Source organism: Hirundo rustica, chromosome W, assembly GCF_015227805.2.
Source record: "Hirundo rustica isolate bHirRus1 chromosome W, bHirRus1.pri.v3, whole genome shotgun sequence".
NCBI lineage: Eukaryota > Metazoa > Chordata > Aves > Passeriformes > Hirundinidae > Hirundo > Hirundo rustica.
The window spans coordinates 25,319,953-25,338,825 of record NC_053487.1 but is presented as its reverse complement, the minus strand read 5'-3'; the positions used below and the strand labels follow the sequence as shown (position 1 = coordinate 25,338,825).

At 39.7% G+C, this 18,873-nt stretch overlaps 1 protein-coding gene and 1 pseudogene across 4 annotated transcripts in view; both read left to right on the top strand.

Annotated features, from left to right (window-relative positions):
* LOC120764935 (E3 ubiquitin-protein ligase KCMF1-like) overlaps positions 1-18,433 on the top strand; it is a 94,148-nt gene extending 75,715 nt beyond the window's left edge. For 3 of the 4 annotated variants that reach the window (XM_058423945.1, XM_040089108.2, XM_040089111.2), the window contains exons 3-7: positions 1,500-1,639; positions 7,733-7,834; positions 10,750-10,924; positions 16,180-16,459; positions 17,803-18,433. In XM_058423945.1, coding sequence (XP_058279928.1) covers positions 1,500-1,639; positions 7,733-7,834; positions 10,750-10,924; positions 16,180-16,459; positions 17,803-18,055 — 950 coding nt within the window. In that variant the 3' untranslated portion in view covers positions 18,056-18,433. The remainder of the gene's footprint in view (positions 1-1,499; positions 1,640-7,732; positions 7,835-10,749; positions 10,925-16,179; positions 16,460-17,802) is intronic. The other variant, XM_058423946.1, reaches the window with a different exon arrangement.
* Positions 11,491-12,669, top strand: LOC120764958 (ras-related protein Rab-7a-like; annotated as a pseudogene).
* Positions 18,434-18,873: the final 440 nt, after the last annotated feature.

Here is an 18,873-nt window from a genome sequence, read left to right as displayed (position 1 = left end):
GATCATGGAGCAGGTCCTCATGGAAGCAATGTAAAGGCGCATGCAAGGCCAGGCAAGGAGGGGATCCAAGAGAGCCAGCATGGCTTCACTAAGGGCAAATCATATCTGGCCAGTCTGGTGACCTGCTATGATGGAGTGACTGCAATGGTCAGCAAGGGAAGACCAAGCAATGTCATCTACCTAGAATTCTGTAAGGCCTTTGACGCGGTCCTACACGACATCCTTATCTCTCAATTGTAGAGAAAGGAATTTGAAGGGTGAGCTACTTGGTGGACAAGGAATTGGCTGGATGTACGCAGCCAGAGAGTTGTGGTCAATGGCTCCATGTCCAGGTGGAGGCTGGTGACAAGTGGTGTCCCTCAGGGCTCTGTCTTGGGACCAGGGCTCTTCAATATCTTCATCAATGACACAGAGAGTGAGATCGAGCGCACCCTCAGCAAGTTTGCAGATGACACGAAGCTGAGTAGTGCAGCTGACACAACAGAAGGATGGGATGCCATCCAGGGAGACCTGGACATAAGCTAACAGCATGCACTCATAGCCCAGAAGGCCAACAACATCCTGGGCTGCATCAAGAGAGGTGTGGCCAGCAGGTCGAGGGAGGGGATTCTCCCTTTCTACTCTGCCCTCATGAGACCCCACCTGGAGTACTGTGTCCAGGTCTGGGGTCCGCAGCACAAGAAAGACATCGTGGACCTGTTAAAACAGGTCCAAGGGAGGCCACAAAGATGATCTGAAGGCTGTAGCACCTCTCCTATGAAGACAGGCTAAAAGTGCTGGGATTGTTCATTATGGAGAAGAGAAGGCTCAGGGGAGAACTCATTGAGGCCTTCCAGTACTTGAAGGGGGCTTCTAAAAAAGAGAGATAGTGCAACTTTTTACATGGATAGATAGTGATAGGACAAGGGGGAACTGTTTTAAACTGACAGAGGGCAGGTTTAGATTAGATGTTAGGAAGAAATTCTTTACTCAGAGGGTGATGAGGCTCTGGAATAGGATTCATTTAGCCAATGATTAGCTCCCCATATTTTTAAACACTAGTTCGGCTATGGCACCAATATCAACATAGGAAGTACTAGTGTCACTGAGTAATTTTAAATTACAATATATTACATAGATTTGTTGTGAGAGCACAGTGCATCCATAGTGATTTTACCTGTAATACAAGCTCACCTATGGTATAAACAAGGATGGGGGGAAGAGTGATGGTTCACCAGCACCATCAGACTTAGTTTTCTAACATTCAGGAAGAGCCATGTTGTTTGCTAGTGTAAAAATTATGTGGTCTTTTTATTCTTTTGGAAGTTGAGTCATTGAACAGCTTTATAGTATTGGCATATACACTTTGTGCAGAAGGAAAATGTTTATTTTGATTAATTAATTAATGAAATTGACAGTGATTACATGTACATAAGTGTATATATAGAGAAGTTATATAAATAAAGTAATGAGATATCCTGCTTGATAATAACCGTTCCTAAAATATCATCTTTTTCCAGATTTGTATTATGGTGGAGAAGCTTTCTCTGTAGAACAGCCACAGTCCTTTACTTGTCCTTATTGTGGAAAGATGGGTTATACAGAAACATCTCTTCAGGAACATGTTGCTTCTGAACATGCCGAAACATCAACAGAGGTGGTAAGCCGCTTCAGCGTTGATTTTAAATTACAATGAAAGTATATGAAAATATCCAGAAAATGTGTTGTTTTTTTTTTTCTTCAAGTATGGGGTTATTTAAATGCTGACCAGGAAGGTATGTACCATACATACATACACACACATACACACTATGCTGGTGTTTTCCCTATTGACTCCTTGAGCTATTAACAGTGACTACATCATCACCTTTACCTCTCTCTAGAGTTTCTCACAGCACTCTTTCATCAGTCTGAATCCGTTTTGCAGCCCAGTCTCTGGATCCCTGGTGTGCAGGCCACTAATTCCTGGTGTTACAGAAAAGGTTAAACCTTTGTAAAAATAAAAACTTTTCAAAATATTGATATATTGATTTTCAATATATTGGGGTTTTTTTATAAAGTGGCCCTTGCTGTTTTCCCTCAACCCTTCCACTTAATTTTTCTGATGATTTCAACAGTGACCACTGATGCAGAACAATTACATACCATATAATAGCCTACTGCACCAGTTGTTTTGCTTCTGTTTTTGTCAGTAAGCATTCTCCTCAAGTCTTCTCAAGTCTTTACATCTAGATGTTACTGTTGCTTGTGCCAGAACGTCTGAAATTTTTCTGAAATGCAAGGTGACTTCTTTGCTATGGAAACAATAAATTAATAAATAATTTGGATTTTGATACTCTTAGCAATAGTTTGTTCTCAACCCTCATTACAGTGTTGAGAAAACTGCATGCTTGCACTGCTTTGTGTTCAGACAATTTTCTTTTTAGAAAAGTCCATAGCCCTGTTTTTAGGTTTCCCTTTATGGCGCAGGTGTATGTTTTGTATTTGTTTCTAACGCCCACTTCACTTATTCAACACTTATGTGTGTTATCAATCCTAAGTTAAATTCTTGACCAAGAAGTTTGGATATCTTTCCAGCAGTAGGGAATATATTCATATTTGTGTGTGAATACTGTTTATGCCTGAGGAATATAGGATTACAGAAGGACATTCAAGGAACTGTTGTCTAGTTGTTTTTGTTGTAGATCTCTATAAAAATGTGCATGCTTGAAGACAAATTTTTTGAGAACTTATGTGAGAGAAGGAGAATCTCTCCTTTGCACCTGCTAAGGGCCTTATATCAAGAAGTAGTAGAAGAATTAAAACTGGTATAAGACCCCCAAAAACTCTCTTGATGAGCCTCTTAAAGGGGCTTATGGTTTTTCATGTATTCTGAGTTAGGTGCATGGGAGAAACACCATCAAGATATTCTCAAGGGGTCTAAACAACAAAAAAACCTTTACTGGCAACTTCAGAAAATCAGAGAACTTTGGTAAAAGTTTAGAGCAACATTCAATCAACATAAAGCATTTCACAAAGCATTAACTTCAGCCCATTTAACTTAGCAAATTCCAAGCCCATTTGATTTTAAGTTAGTCAAAACGCCAAGAAGAGGGAATAAGAAGAAGAAAGAGAAAGTGAAAATAAATATAGAAAAGAACAAACATAGCTGCCACTCCTGGTTCCAGCAGTGTTCATGTGATAGAATCTTTTGCCAAGCAAACATATTTGTAAGGTTTTCCTGTTTCATCCTCTCCAACACCCTCACACACTCATCCAAAATGTTTTGAGCCAGCAATGTCCTCCAGTCTCTCATATCTGATCAGTCTGTTCTGAGACTCAAGTGTCTTGGTCTTCCCTAAAAAAATATTAATTATTGGTGTATAATTTTTCATTTTTAGATTTAAAACTGGATTAATTATTATTTCTCCATCAAGTGATTAAGGATAATGGTCAGAAATGCGGGACATGTTCAGATGGATGTGGCTGGAATTATGATGATTGTTACTGCTGAAATTGGGTTTCAAAAGCAGCATTCAGGTAGAGGGGTCTTTTTTAGGGTTGCAGCTCTGGAAATTGTAAGAAATGCAATCAGATATCTTTGAACCAAGTTTCAGAATGTAGACATCACTTTTCTGCTACTCAGTCACACTTAGAAGATTCATTTTGTATTTACTAAGGCAGCAACTAGACTGAAGTGAAAGGTCCAGGGTGGGGTGGGTTGGCTGGCTGCCAGATACCCATCAAACTGCCTTCTCTCACCTCCCTCCCCAGCAACAGGATGGGTAGAAAATATGGCAAAATGATCATTGGTCAGGATAAGGAGGGGCATTACTCAGCTCCTCAACATTGCCTGCAACTTTCTTCAGAGCGCATCCACCTGATCTGATGTGGGGTCCTTCAAGGGCTACAGGGGGACAACCTGTGCCACCATGGTCTTCTCCACTGGCTGCCGGGAAATCTCTGCTCTACTGCCTATAGCACCGCTTCCCCCTCCTTCTCCACTGACCTTCATGTCTGCAGGGTTATTTTTCTCATATTTCCTCACTCCTCTCTCACAGCTGCTGCTGTGAAGTTTTTTTTTACTTTCTTAAATATATTATTACAGAGATGCTACCACCATCACTGATTGATTCAGCTTTAGCCGGGGGCAAGTCTGTCTTTGAGCTGATTGGAACTGGCTCTGTTGGCCATGGGGACAGCTCCTGTTGTCCTCTCAAGCCAAAAAGTCTTTAATGTGTTCAGCAAAAAAGGGAGCATGGCATAGATAAGATAAACTAATACTAAGAACGGATAAGTTAATATTATGGTCAGCAGTGGTTAAACAGCTATAATAATTCTATGTTCCCTCTAATATGCTCTGGTCAAATCTGTCATTATCTCAAACCCTTTGAGTCCTAGGTTGCATGCCACAAATACTGGTCATGGTTTAATCCCAGCTGGCAACCAGCATACACAGCTGCTTGCTCACTTCTCCCCTGCCCCTAGGGGGATGGGATGGGATGAGATGGGATGGGATGGGATGGGATGGGATGGGATGGGATGGGATGGGATGGGATGAGATGGGATGGGATGGCGGGGGGGGGGGGAGAATAAGAAGGGTAAAAGTGCTAAAACCTGTGGGTTGAGATAATAGGGAAAGCAAAATCTGCCTGTGCAAGCAAAGCAAAATAAGGAATTATTTCATTCCTTCCCATTGGCAGGCAAATGTTTAGCCATCTCCAAGAAAGCAGGGCTCTATCACATGTAATGCTTTCTTGGGAAGACAAACACTGTAACTCTGAATCATCCTCCTTTCTTCCCTGTGTTTTTTTTTTTGTTGCTGAGCATGATGGCATATGGTATGGAATATCCCTTTGGTAAGTTGGGATCAGCTGTCTCAGCTGTGTCCCCTCCCAACTACTTGTACATCCCCAGTCTACCTGCTGCTGGGGCAGTGTGAGACACAAAGGGTCTTGATGATGTTTGAGAACTGTTCAGCAATAGCTAAAACATTGGTGTATTATCAATACTCCTTTGGTCACAGAGCCAAAGCATAGCAATATATGGGGTACTATGAAGAAATTTAACTCTATCCCAACTAAAACCAGTATACCTGTATACATGGGGAGGTGATGGTAATAAAGGAACAGATCCAGAAACTGTCAAGTCAACTGTGATGTTTGGAGGCTAACTAGCTAAAGGCTTTTTAATAATATCCTGGATTTCATTCCAAGTAATATGGTACTTTGTTAATTTTAAGGGATGTTAAGAGCATGACTGCCTTATCCAGCTCAGGACTCTCTTCTGCTCAGCTGCTGAAGCCCAGTCTGGGGACCTAGGGCCCATGTCCAGGCTGAGGGATGCAGCTGCCACTTTCCTGTTTGCAGGTTCAACCACTACTGAAGCTGAGCACATATTTTGGAGACCTGTACACACACGGAGGACACTGACACATGCCCCATCACACAGATGACCACAGACAGTGCTGCCTTCAACAGCATCTACATGTAGGACTTGCATAAAACATAAGTATAGGCAGCCGAGTTCCCTCCTTCCCCTCCACCTGGTAGAGATAAAAGGTTGCTGCTAGTGAAAGTACGTGATGCTCTCTAGATTCACAAGCACACATGCATTCACTGTGATCCTTTGAGTACTGACATGGCCCTCTTTGTCCAGTACCCCTGCCTGGATCCCAGGCACTCTTACCTGCTTCACAGGTCTCTTATTTGCAAGCTAGTCCAGCTTGATGCTCACTAGCAAACACTCATTCACTCATCTCACAAGCACGCCACATTCACAAGTCCCCCTGGGCATACTAGCACAGACTCTTGCCTACTTAATACTCCTGCCTAGACTTGAGGTTCTTTACTCATTTGCTAGGTCCAGATTGAAGTTTGCTAGCCAATACACATGCACACCAGGTTTGGGGAAGATGCAGGCAACCACTCCCTTTTCCCCAGCAGCTGGCACCAGGCACCACATAGGCTGTGACTGGTTGTCCTGCTTCAGCTACCAGTGCTGGATCCCTCTCTCATGCTGATTTCCCCCATTAGCTGTGTTTTGGGACACATACTGTTCCTGCCCCAGTGGTTGGAGGCAGAAACCATGACTCACTCTGGTAGCTGATCTTAAGACCCCATTCAGTCCAGTAGCCAACACCACAGGCCAGGGATGCCTGCATCTCTGGTCTGACTGGAGTAGCTGGCACCAAATACACTTATGACAGCTTCCCCAGTATCAGGCACTCTAGGCACAAAGTTTGTAGTACCCACCCTAGGTCTAAAGAGCTATGGCCCCTCCAACTACTGATACTTGTTCTAGTAGCTGACACCACAGGCCACAGAGACACCTACAGCCCTAGTCTGATTCCAGTATCTGGCAGCAAGTTTTGTTCATACATACACAGGTCTCACCAGTAGCTGGCACTTAGTCCTTGCAGCATACATATACATGGGATAGACAGTGACATTATGCAGAGATTGTTAAAATTTAATAAGAAAATACAGGAAGACAGGGCAGACTGTGGTGATCAGGCTCAGTCAGACAAACATACTGACCACCTCTGTTTTACATGTGACCAGTCCACTTTATACATTTCTGTCTACCCTTCCCTTCATTCCTCCTGGCTCTCCCTCCCCGCTGCATTTCTCTTCATAGGTTTGTGTGGTTCTATTGATTCCTTCACCCCTCCCAGTTTGGAGCCTTCCCCCCTAATTTACAGCCTTATCAGTTGCAAAGTCCAGGTTGATATCCTTGGAAGAGTAGTTAAGACCTAGCATATACTGCATCAAAATTTCTCCTTTCTGGCTTATTAACATGATCTGTCAAGCTTTAAGGCTGACCTGCAAAACTGTTTGTAGTGGGTCTAATGTTGGCTAAATGCCAATGCACCCGCTAGAATTATTTACTCCTTATCTGCTGCAAGATAGGATTAGGAGAAGAGCAAAGCAGGCTCAAACTTTAGAGGATTTTAGTTTTGTCAGGCATGGAGGAGACTCTTAGCAGCTCCTCTTAGAAAAAATCATTTCCATGGGTGGCTTCTTCCCTCCTCACTAAATGTCAATCAATGCAAAACCAGCACACTGTTGCAAAGGACTTTTAAGGCATGCTTCTCTCAGGTGGTTGCAGTCATTGGGGGAAAAAATCAAAATAATAAATGAACGTTGCTATGGCAGTGTGTCCCTAGGCTTTTTTTAAATGTGGATTTAGGCTTAAGAGAAAAACAAAACCATAATGCTATCTCTCAAAATACTTGGTAGGAATAAGGAGTTTCTCTGCCAAATTTCTACTTGTGTTACTGTGGTGGATGGTCTCGGGATACTTTAATGAATATTCACTTCTTGTTTCATTCTCCTTCCTACACTACACTGGTGAGATGAATGAGAAATCGCTTGGAGATACAAAGACCAGTAAATTAACTTGATAATGTCATATGTAGGTACATTCAAGCAGTAATCCTGTGTAATTAGACCTACTGTCTGTGCTGGAATTGACATATAAAGACAATATTGAAAGCTGAAACATTGCAGATAGGATTTGAAAATTTTACTTTTTAGTTTCCATGGTATTATTAAAAGCATAATTACAAGGAAAAGTGAGACTTAAAAAGATGCTACAATTAACAGCTGTTTGAACACATTTACTGTTTTAAATTGTGTCTGTTTAGGTGTAGGATTAAAATGTGATATTTAAAGTATAAGAATCCATGTTAAGTGATCAACTCTGAATTGTGTTTTGTGATTTGTGTAAAGTTGGTTGTGTTTGGGGTTTTTTTCTCACTTTGTTGTTTCAGATCTGTCCAATATGTGCAGCATTACCTGGAGGGGATCCTAATCATGTCACAGATGACTTTGCAGCTCATCTTACACTGGAACACAGAGCTCCTAGAGATTTAATATCCTTTCTTAAGTTGAGAGAAAAGGGATAGACTCTTCATTATGATAGCTGTAGCTACTTGTTCTGACTTCTGTAGTCAAGTGGCTACATCAGTTTAGCTTATTTTTTAGAATTGATGTTTAGTTATAGGGGAACTATACATCTGAATTTTTTATATGTGTATATATATCCATCAGACTGTGAATAGGCTTTAGATGTTGCTTGACAATGTGGCTGTGTGATTTTGTTTTATTTCTGATAGCGAAAGCTTTTAAGATCTTTCTGACACCCAGCTGCTTCTTTCTGCAATTTTTACCCTTCTTGGCCATTAGTTCTGATGCCATTTTGTGTCTGGGAAAGCATCAATCCAGATGCAATAGTGTTTTATAGATAATTACAAGACTGAAAGCAGATTTCACCAAAAGCATGTTAGAGAATGCTTTGAACTTTGAAATTGAGGGATCTTAAATGATTGATTAGTTTTATTACTGTATTTCAATAGGGGAGTTTCAGCCTCTTATTTATTGACTTTTTTAAAGATATGACTAGAAGACCTATCAGGAGACTTCCTAGGGATTAGGGCTATCTTTGTTAACTGCAAATTGTAGTGCTATAACTACTCTCAATAACTGGAGTGTTCAAACTGTCTGTTTCTTTGCACTTCTAAGTACAGTTTTCTTTCTGTTACTTGGTTTTAGGAATAGTAATGTGGCTTGTTTTTTGCTGTAGAAATACAACATAATTTCAGAAGATACTCTTCATGGAAGTACAGGCCATCATATAAAGCTCATTAAGTGATCTTTTTGTACGTCATTTTAAAAAATGCACTCCTAGTGTAATTTGATAGTGCCCTTTTTTGTTCAGGGCTTCTTATAAAAAAAAAAGGTGGCCTAACAACTCAAGTTCGTTATATCTACTGCTAGCAACATTAGAGGAAATGGTTTCACTTTGGTTGTTGTCTGTATTTAAACTTTTTATCATTTAAATTGTCAGTCCCAATTACAGAGTGAAATTGACTTCCTATTGAAGTGGATGAGGTGTTGGATTAGAATTCATGCTTCTGGAACTTTTACTTCCCCTCCCACATTGGTGATGTCAGATAACTTGCAATTGGGAAATGTATGTTTATTACTAGCTACATAAGAGCTAAAGAAATCAGAATAATCTTTTCAGTTACTGAGTAAGGCCACAGTGTTTGTCATCACAAAATTGATAGGGAGAGTCTATATAAATATAGGAAACGCATGTGAAAGTTTCCGTACAACATTACTTTAGCAATCTGTGTTGCCAAGTTCACAAAAATTGATAGAGTTTCTGGACTAGTTGTTCCATGTTGTGTGCTATTTCACATCTTCTGACAGCTAAGACTAAAAGGAAGAAATGGGGGAGAGATTTCCCCCTGCCCAGTTGCTATCAGCTTAGGAAAGGATATAGTCTTCTGTGTAGAAGTTAGGAGGATGTTTAAAGCTATTTTAAATGGCTGCACATATTTCTTGTGAAGAATCCTGTGCAGACACTGCAAGATACCACCTTTATCCCTGGAGACTCTGGACAGCTCTTTAAATTCCAGTTTCTTTCTTAAACAATTTTCAACTGTTTTACTATTTAAAACATGGCTTTAGTCTCGACCTTGTAAATGGTTCTAGCTTGGTTGTTTTCAGTATGTTTGCAATGAGCTAAGAGTTTCAAATGCTTTTTTAACCCCAGCATAGCTGGATGAGACATCAATATACTCTTCACTAGTATATTTAAATAATGTTGTTTATCTTGAAAGCACTTTGAAAGGTGCAGTTAGCAAGCTACTACGATACTTTTCTAAATGAGACCAAGGCTGGAATTTTTCAAAATATTTATATTAGGGATGTTCTAATTATCTTATTGTCCAAATTTACTTTTAAAAAAGACCAGAATCGGGGCATTTTTCTGTCTGATGGAGCTATGGAAAGCTTCCCAAACTAACTGAGAGCAGCAGTCAATCAGTAAAATATTAGTGACAATGTTCTGTCACTACCAGTATCCAGTATCAACAGATTCAAAGGAGGAACAAACCAATCTGTGCTAGACAACTATATTTTGTCCCAAGGAAGATTTTCTCCCCCTCCTAAATCCTGCAAGTGAAATATTTTATGCTCTATAGTATAATAGATTTAAAAGAGTCAATTCTTCCTGAAAGTATTTATTATAGTAACTGGATATTCTTACTTGCCAAAAGAAGTCTTAATTTTTCAGTCTTAAATTTTTCAATTCAGTAATATTGTGAGTAAATGAATTCTACACCATAATTGTGCATTGTGGGATAAGACATTGGGCACCAGTCTGCTGCAGATTTTATACAAGTAATAAACATGCTATTTTTGAAAACGGGAAAATTGGAGATAAGGTGAGCTAAAGCTACTAGTTTAGAAATTGGAAAAATATGATATGTATAAATATGTTATTTCCTAGCTTAGTAGTTAATTGCACTAGTGCTTCTTAAGGTAAAAGGAAGCTTTACCTAGACTTTCTTGGGAGAACACATTTGTGTGGTAAGAATAGCAAAAAAATTTTGTATATCATCTTCAATATTTAAATACCAATCTTTCCCAATTTTGATGTTAAAATCCTTGTCTATTGAGTAATATGTTCTGCTGAATATGCATCATCAGTTGTAGCATTACCTAGTAGAAACTTTAATCCATAAGGCAGAAAATCCATCCTGACATTTTTTAAAAATGATAAAAAGCCCGGGAAAGATGAATTTGGTGCAAAGAGCCCTGGGTGCCTTGAGTTCACATCTATAGATCTGACTGGCACCATAGCTATGATTACATTGTGCTTATAAAGTTGAATCATTGTTTTATGAATGAGGAATATGTTGCCCAATTATTCAGTCTAATAAATGTTCTTGATGTTTAATAGTTTATAGCAATAGACTTTTCTTAACTGCTTGGTTATGATGAATCTAGTGGCGTTCGGCACGTACGTAGAATGTTTCACCCAGGCCGAGGTTTGGGAGGCCCCCGTGCACGTAGATCAAACATGCACTTTACTAGCAGTTCCAGCGGTGGACTTTCATCTTCTCAGAGTTCATATTCTCCAAGCAATAGAGAAACCATGGATCCTATAGCTGGTAAGAGCTGTAGCCACTGATTTTAGATCAGAGTCCTTAAATAGACTTTGAAACAAAGTCCATGATGAAAATGGTTATCTTATTTTTCTGTTGGTTTGGTTTGGTTTTTTTTTAAATGCTTCCCAATGTGATAATTGATGGGTATTTACTGATGAAAAGTATCCTTAATTGGATTGTCTACAGGGACTGAACCTGGAACTTCTGAAATGAAAAGCACTGCCCCTTTAGCTTGTGCTTTTAGAGACTTTTAGTCTCATTCCCATGACTGACCTGTTCACAGGTGGCATCAAAGAATGGCTGACATTTGAAAGGACCTTTTAAGATCACCTACTACAACCCCATCCAACGTCCCTCCCCCCTGCCCCGAAGCAAGGCCACCCTAGAGTAGGTTGCTCAGGACCATTTCCAGTCAGGTTTTGAATATTCTTACCGATGGACTCCACAACCTCTCTGGACAGCCTGTTACAAAATTTGGTCACCCTCAGTCAAAAGTGTTTTCTTGTGTTCAGATGTATTTAATTTTTTTTTTTTTTTTTAATTTCTGCCCATTGCCTCTTGTCCTGTCAATGGGCAATACAGTGTCTGGCTTCCTTTTCTTCATTTCCTCCCATCAGGTATTTATATACACTGTTAAGATTCCTCCCTCTTCAGCCTTTTCCAGGCTGAAGAGTACTAGGTCTCTTAGCCTCTCCTCATATGATATGTATGCATGTATTTTTGAATTTTTGAGTGGATGGACAGCAGGATGGGGACTTGGGGAGCAAAGTCCCTCCCACTGTAAGTAAAGATCAGGTTCATGACCACCTGAGGAACTTGAACATACCTAAGTATATGGGACCTGATGAGATGCATCCTAGAGTCCTGAGTGAATTGGCTGATGTAGTTGCCAAGCCAGTCTTCATGATATTTGAAAAGTCATGGCAGTCAGGTGAAGTCTCCAGTCATTGGAAAAAGGGAGACATCACACCCATTTTTCAGAAGAGTAAAAGGGCAGCAAGTCTCAGGCCAGGTGCCACAGCTCATGCACCAGTGTAAAAGATTACTTCTAGGAAGAAAGTGTTACTAAAAGTCATCATCATTGGAGGTTCTGGGATGGGAAAGACATCACACATGGACCAGTATGTGAACAAGAAATTCAGTAACCAGTACAAAGCTACCATAGGTGCAGGCTTCCTGAGAAAAGAGATCATGGTGGATGACAGGCTAGTGACAATGCAGATATAGGATATGGCACTCCAAGAACAATTTCGGTCTCTGGGAGTTGCCTTCTACAAGGGAGCAGACTGCTGCGTCCTGGTGTTTGATGTCATGGCCCCAAGCACATTTAAAACCCTAGACAGCCCAAGGGATTAATTCCTCATTCAGGCCAGTCCAAGAGATCCTGAGGACTCCTTTTTTTTTTGTGCTGGGAAACAAGATTGACCTAGAAAACAGACGTCACCACAAAACAGGTGCAAGCCTGGTGCTACAGTAAAAACAACATCCCCTACTTTGAAATCAGTGCCCAGGAGGCCATTAATGTGGAACAAACTTCAGACGATTGCATGAAATGCACTTAAACAGGAAACTGAAGTGGAGCTTTACGATGAATTCCCTGAACCCATCAAACTAGACAAGAATGGCTGAATGAAGGCTTCTGTTGAGAGTTGCAGCTGCTGAGGGGAAAGGGAAGGGTTGACACAATCATTCACAAATGAATATCACACTTAGGCCCTCAAACACACAGTCCCTCTTCTGTGTTTAAAGTGAAATTTTTAAAAAAAATTCCATCTCCAGCTCCCAAAATGTACCCATGTCCCATAAGCATCTGAGTCCCACACTTCAGAGCTCATGTCCCCACATCATCCACATCACACTTCATGGTAACAGTCCTTTCTCTTAGTTTAGAATGGAAACTCTCATATATGTTTGGAACTGAATCTAATTCCAGGTGTCCAATGGAGAAAAACTGTTTACAGGCAATCTGTGTAACAAGTTACATACGTTTTTAACTGTCTCATGTTTTCCACTGTGAAGGCTGCAACTGGAAAGGCTGATTACCCATAGTTCATTGCAAGCTCAGCACTCAGTCTGACTAGGTTGAGTTTTGTATCTCTATTAATGCTTGCTACTTTTAACTAATCCGATCTTTTTACAGTATCCATGTATTATGTAATGCTTCCTTAGGAAAAATCTTATAACGTTAATATATGCAACCAATTAATTTTTTTTAAAAAGAGAGAACCCTGGATACTCCTGACCATTCAGCCTCATCTCTGTGCCTGGTAAAGTCATGGAACAGATCCTACTGGAAGCTATGTCAACGCATGTGGAAGGCAGGGATTAGACACAGCCAACATGCCCTAGGCAAGGGCAAATCATGCCTAACTAATCTACTGGCCTTCTATCATGGAGGGACTGCATTAGTGGACAGGGAAAGAGCTATGGATGTCATCTATCTGGACTTCTGTAAGGCCTTTGATGCTGTCCCTAACAACATTCTTGCCACTAAATTGGAGAGAGATAGGTTTGACAGGTGGACTGTTAGATAGATAAGGAACTGGCTGGATGGCTGCATCCAAAGAATTTCAGTCAATGGCTCAATATCCAAGTGGAAATCAGTAACAAGTGGTGTCCCTCGAGGGTCCATATGGGGACTAGTACTATTTAATATCTTTATCAATGATGCAGAGGGATTGAGTACATCCTCAGCAAGTTTGCAGATGACACCAAGCTGAGTAGAACAGTTGATTCCCTAGAGGGAAGGGATGCCATCCAGAGGGACCTTTAGAGGCTTGAGTAGTGGGGCCATGGGAATCTCATGAAGTTCAAGGCCAAGTTCTGGGGTCAGCAGTACAAAAAAGACATGGACCTCATGGACCTGTTTAAGTGGGTCCAAGTGAGGGTCACAAAAATTATCAGAGGGCTGAAATACCTCTCAAGAAAGGGTGAGAGAGTTTGGGTTGTTTATCCAGGAGAAGAGACCTTATTGCAACCTTTCAAGATATAAAGGGGGATTATAAGAAAGACAGAGTTGGGGTTTTTTTATGAGGGGCTCCTGTAGTGACAGGACAAGAGGCAACAGTTTTGAACTGAAAGAGGATAGGTTTAGATTGGACATCATGAAGAGGTTTTTTTACAATGAGGGTAACTGTAACTGAGACAGGTTGCCTAGGGAAGTTGTGGATGCCCCATCATTGGAAGTATTCAAGGTCAGGTTGGATGGGGCTTTGAACAACCTGATCTAGTGAAAGATGTTCCTGCTCATGGCAGGGGGGTTGGACTTGATGATCTAATGTAAAATCTTAGAGATATCAATCTTACACTCATATAGTGAAAAATGGTGTCTATCTTAGTTCTCTCTGTATCTTCCGCTTGGGTAGACTCAGACAGCAGTAAGATATCTTACAAAGTATTCTTTTGCAGTCTGAACAAAACCAGTTCTCCCAATCTCTCCTCCTGTAATATGTTCCAGCCTTCTGATCATCTGGGTGGCCCTCCACTGGATTTGCTCTGTTATGTCCATGTGTCTCTTGTCCTGGGGCGCCAAAAACTGAACACAGAACTCTGGATGTGGCTTTGCCCCAATGCCAAATAGAGGGGGAAAATCACTTTCTGAGACCTGCAGGCTGCATTCCTGCTACTAAAAATATCCCAGCAAGAGGATGAAAAATTTTCTGTCATCTTAATGACTTAAGTTAGATCGCAGGTCTTTAAAGCACTAGAGTTGGTGCAAGAAGGGAGGATGTTTGTGTCTCCCGGAGTCCTGAAGTGCAACAAAGTGCAACACTTCCTCTTACCAATGCAGTGGGTGTTAGTTTAGCTGAGTTAAACATGAAGTAACTGCCTTGGTTTATTTCAGCCTCACAAGTCCTTCCCATTTAGGAGCATGTGTAATAAAATGGTATTCCTATGAATCTTGTATTTTTTCTCTTTCTTTTTTTTTTGTGTCGATGTTTTTTGCATTCAGACAATGTAGTGCAGCCTGGCTGGGTGTCTGTGTCATGCCAAGCCTGTCTCAAATTCACAAATTCACATCTACTACTAGGGTTTTGTTAAGCTGTACTCAAAGTGGTCTTACAAACAGCAAGGAAAAATATGTCTTACCTGGCAGTGTTAGAAGTCTTCCTTTGTGTTGAGGTAATAATTAGTACATACTACCAGAAGTTAGAACTTGTGCTTGTAACAGACATGTATGCATTATTTATTTTTCTCCTTGTGGTTATTATCAGTAATTAGTGAAATAAAATATTATTGGTAGCTGATAGGGATATGATTATCTGTGCTGATTAAAAGTGACTTGAGCATTTACTGTTGGCATTCCAAGTGTTCCAGATGCAAAGAACTACTGCATTGTGCTTTATTCCCCTAAAAAAAGCCTAATTTTAAAGGATTATATCATGAAAGTGAGATGGAAGGAAAAATTTCATGACCTATTATGACTTACAGCTTTAATGAGGATTGGATGGATAGGGGAAAAAAGGTAATCTACTACTTCTGCCCTCCTTGTATCATACACAACAAAGTAGTACTCACAACTTTGTGTGGATTGTAATATATAGCAAATTTCTGGGCAATAGCTTATTATTAATGTTTATTTGGCGAAATCCTTAGCATGGACATAATTTGTCAGTCTTGAACTCTGAAGGAAAGAAATCCAGGCAAGATTTAACTTTTTATCATTAGAATTTCTCTTTTTCGATCAGAGGACAAAAAGTGCACAAAATAAATCCCCGCCTCTGGTCAAATATTTTTCATATAAGGCAACATTTAAAAAGCCTTTCTGAACTGAATATTTTCTAAAAATGTCTGAAATTATGCTATAATTATTTGTCTTTTCTGCAGCACAGCTTCCCTCTGGAATATGCATTGAAGGTGCATAAAGCCACCAACTGAAGTCAGAATTGAAGGGGTTAATATCTATTTTGACTAACTTGAAGATAAAATTTTAGAGAATTCTTGCACAGGATATTGCTTATTGGTATTCCCCATAGGTTGACCCTTATCAGTTTAAAAAGCTTTAAACTTCAACTCTTTTTTATACGTAGTTCTTTAAATAATTCTTAATTTTTCCATGGGTTTTGAGCCACGGGGTGCTTGTAATGGATAGCCCATGAAGCTTTTCAAATCAATACAATTTGTTCATGAATTTAATCAATTAAAGTTTTTAGAAAGCAAAGGAATTTATATACTGGTATTCAGGACATAATTATGCTGTTGTGTGAATTATGTATTTAAGCAGATTTCACTGTAGAAACTTCTCTCTTTTCTGGCAGAGCTTTTATCTCAGTTATCAGGCGTGAGACGTTCTGCAGGGCAACTCAATTCTTCTGGCCCTTCTGCTTCTCAATTACAGCAGCTGCAGATGCAACTGCAGTTGGAAAGACAGCATGCACAGGCAGCAAGACAACAACTGGAAACTGCACGCAATGCAACTAGACGCACTAACACAAGCAGCATACCCACCACTCTTACACAATCTATAGCAGCAACCAATACATCTAACACAGAAAACAATCATCAGACTATACAGAATTCCCAGTTTCTTCTTATGAGGTAATTTGGTTTGTGGTTTTAATTCTTCTTCCATTTCTGTTTTCCTTGTCTTGTTGTGGACATAGAGTTCAGTGAAACTGCTGCCAGATCACTAATGAAGTTTGTAGTTTAGACACTATGCTTTTGTTTGCATTTGTAACATCACCTTTTCAACCCTGCTGTTTGTTCCTAGGCAATGAATAAATATTACTTGTTGTTTCTCAATTTGAAGAGAAACATAGGATATTGCCTTAACCTCTGTTTGTTTACTCTACTACTTCTGATAAGACAAGAGCCTTTACAATAATGTTTCAAACTTTTATGCTGATAATGTGAGGGGAGAGAACTTTAAAGTTAGTTTTATTTAATAGGAAATGAATCTTTAATGTGAAGGCTGAATAGAGGTTTTTATATAAAATATTTTGGATAAAAAAGCAACGAAGGATTGTGCTATTAATAACCAGCATGCATCTGTTTCAGAAAGTATAGTTAGATCCTACAGTTCTATAGAACAGAATAGTTCAGTTGGAAGAGACCTACAACCATCATCTAGCCCATTCTACTGTAGAAGAGTTGCCCACTCTCGTTCCAGCTCTTTTTGGAGGTTTAGAATATTGATTTTCTGGATTCAAGGAGGAGGATGTTTTTCAGTTGCATGTTGAGAAAGAACAAAAGCATTTAAACAGTTTCTGTGTCTAGAAACTGAGGTTGTGATAAGTTATTACTCTCGTACTGATTTCTGTCAAAACCTGCGATAATATCTCAATCCAAAGCTTTTAGAAAATCATAACTTTAAGGAAAGTATCTGCAAATGTCAGTCACTGATCTTGTGAGCTAGGATAGAACTGAAGCAAACAATTCTCTTCTGGTAGGTGATGGTGCATGGACTGATAAGTGAAGGGAATGATGTACTGTGCTTTGGGAATCTCTGGGCATTATGTGTGTAGTAATGTATTTTGTGTCATGCTTGCATTTAGAAGTTGCCCTGGGGACAAAATGAGCATTTAAGAGATGACTGGAGAATTTTAATGCCCCTTAAAACAAAATCCCTCTGAGGGGAAACAGACTTTGGAAATAGATTTTTTTTTTTTCCCTTCAGCCTTAGAATCTACTTCTATGAAGGATTTTTTCGAAGCATCTAGGAACAAGTTTGTTAAATGTTTGTCTTTTTGCATCAGGAGTGCCAGATATTGTCAGATCTGTACATGTCAACAGAAGTGCAGAAGTACCTAGGTTGTTTCTCAAAGGAATGGCTATCAGATGTTTTTCAGCATGCATCAGTCCAACTGTTTAAGCAATTAACAAAAGCCCATTTTGTTGATGATACTACTAAGCTTGTCTTATTTTTCTGTGTTGCTCTGCAGGTTGAATGATCCTAAGATGTCAGAAGCAGAGCGTCAATCAAAAGAAAGCGAACAGGCAGATCGCAGCTTGTTTGTTCAAGAGCTTTTACTGTCCACTTTGATGCAGGAAGAAAGTTCCTCCTCAGATGAGGATGAACGGGGAGAGATTGCTGATTTTGGTGCTATGGGCTGTGTAGATATTATGCCTCTAGATGTTGCTTTAGAAAACCTAAATTTAAAAGAGAATAATAAAGGAAATGAGCCTCCTCTTTGATGGCATCCCAATTTGCAGACAACGTCCTCTGTGCTGTATTTGCCAATGAAAGTGGACAACAACTGTCTTGGGTTTGTTTTGGTGATTGTAATTTCAGGTCTGTCACTCTTGTTACATTGTGTACATTCAAAGGAAAAGAGAAAAGATATATATGATAATCATTTCCACTTAACCAATTTTTACTTTTAGCAGATAAATATAGGTTGCAGTGCAGAGAAAAAAAAAAAAGCTCTGTGTCCTGTAGCTTGACATGCAAAAAAGCTCTCCTAATGCTCCACATTTAAACTGAAGAGGAAAAAATGAAAAAATCTCTAATGAAGCTGCTGTGTGTATTTATGAATATTAATGAATAAAACTTGCTTGGATGGTTTACCTTAACTACTGCATGTTTTTTATTTCAGTGTGCATGAATTTTAGTGACCTTGTAATTTCAAAAAATCTAAGTACAAGGAGTAAAACTATAAAACACCAAAGCTTTCCCATTATTCAAAGGTAATGTGACCAAAAACAAAAAAAAAAGTTTAATGCTCATTAGCAGTTTGCAGCCATGAAGTAGCCTTAGAGTAACACATTCCCAATGACCTTTTTATGTGCTCTCCCTGCGTATTAATGAAAACTTTGCAATGGGCTATATTTCTGCTTACATAGTGTGACATTTTGCTGTATTGTGACCACTGTGTTGCCTTGTTAGACATCATATCCAGGTGGAATTGAACTTTGTAGTCATCTGTAGGAGACAAAAAAGAAGGGCCACTACTGGAATCTACTACAAAGGGTTCCTGTGTGCCTTAACACCAAATTTTGTTCAACTTTCTTTA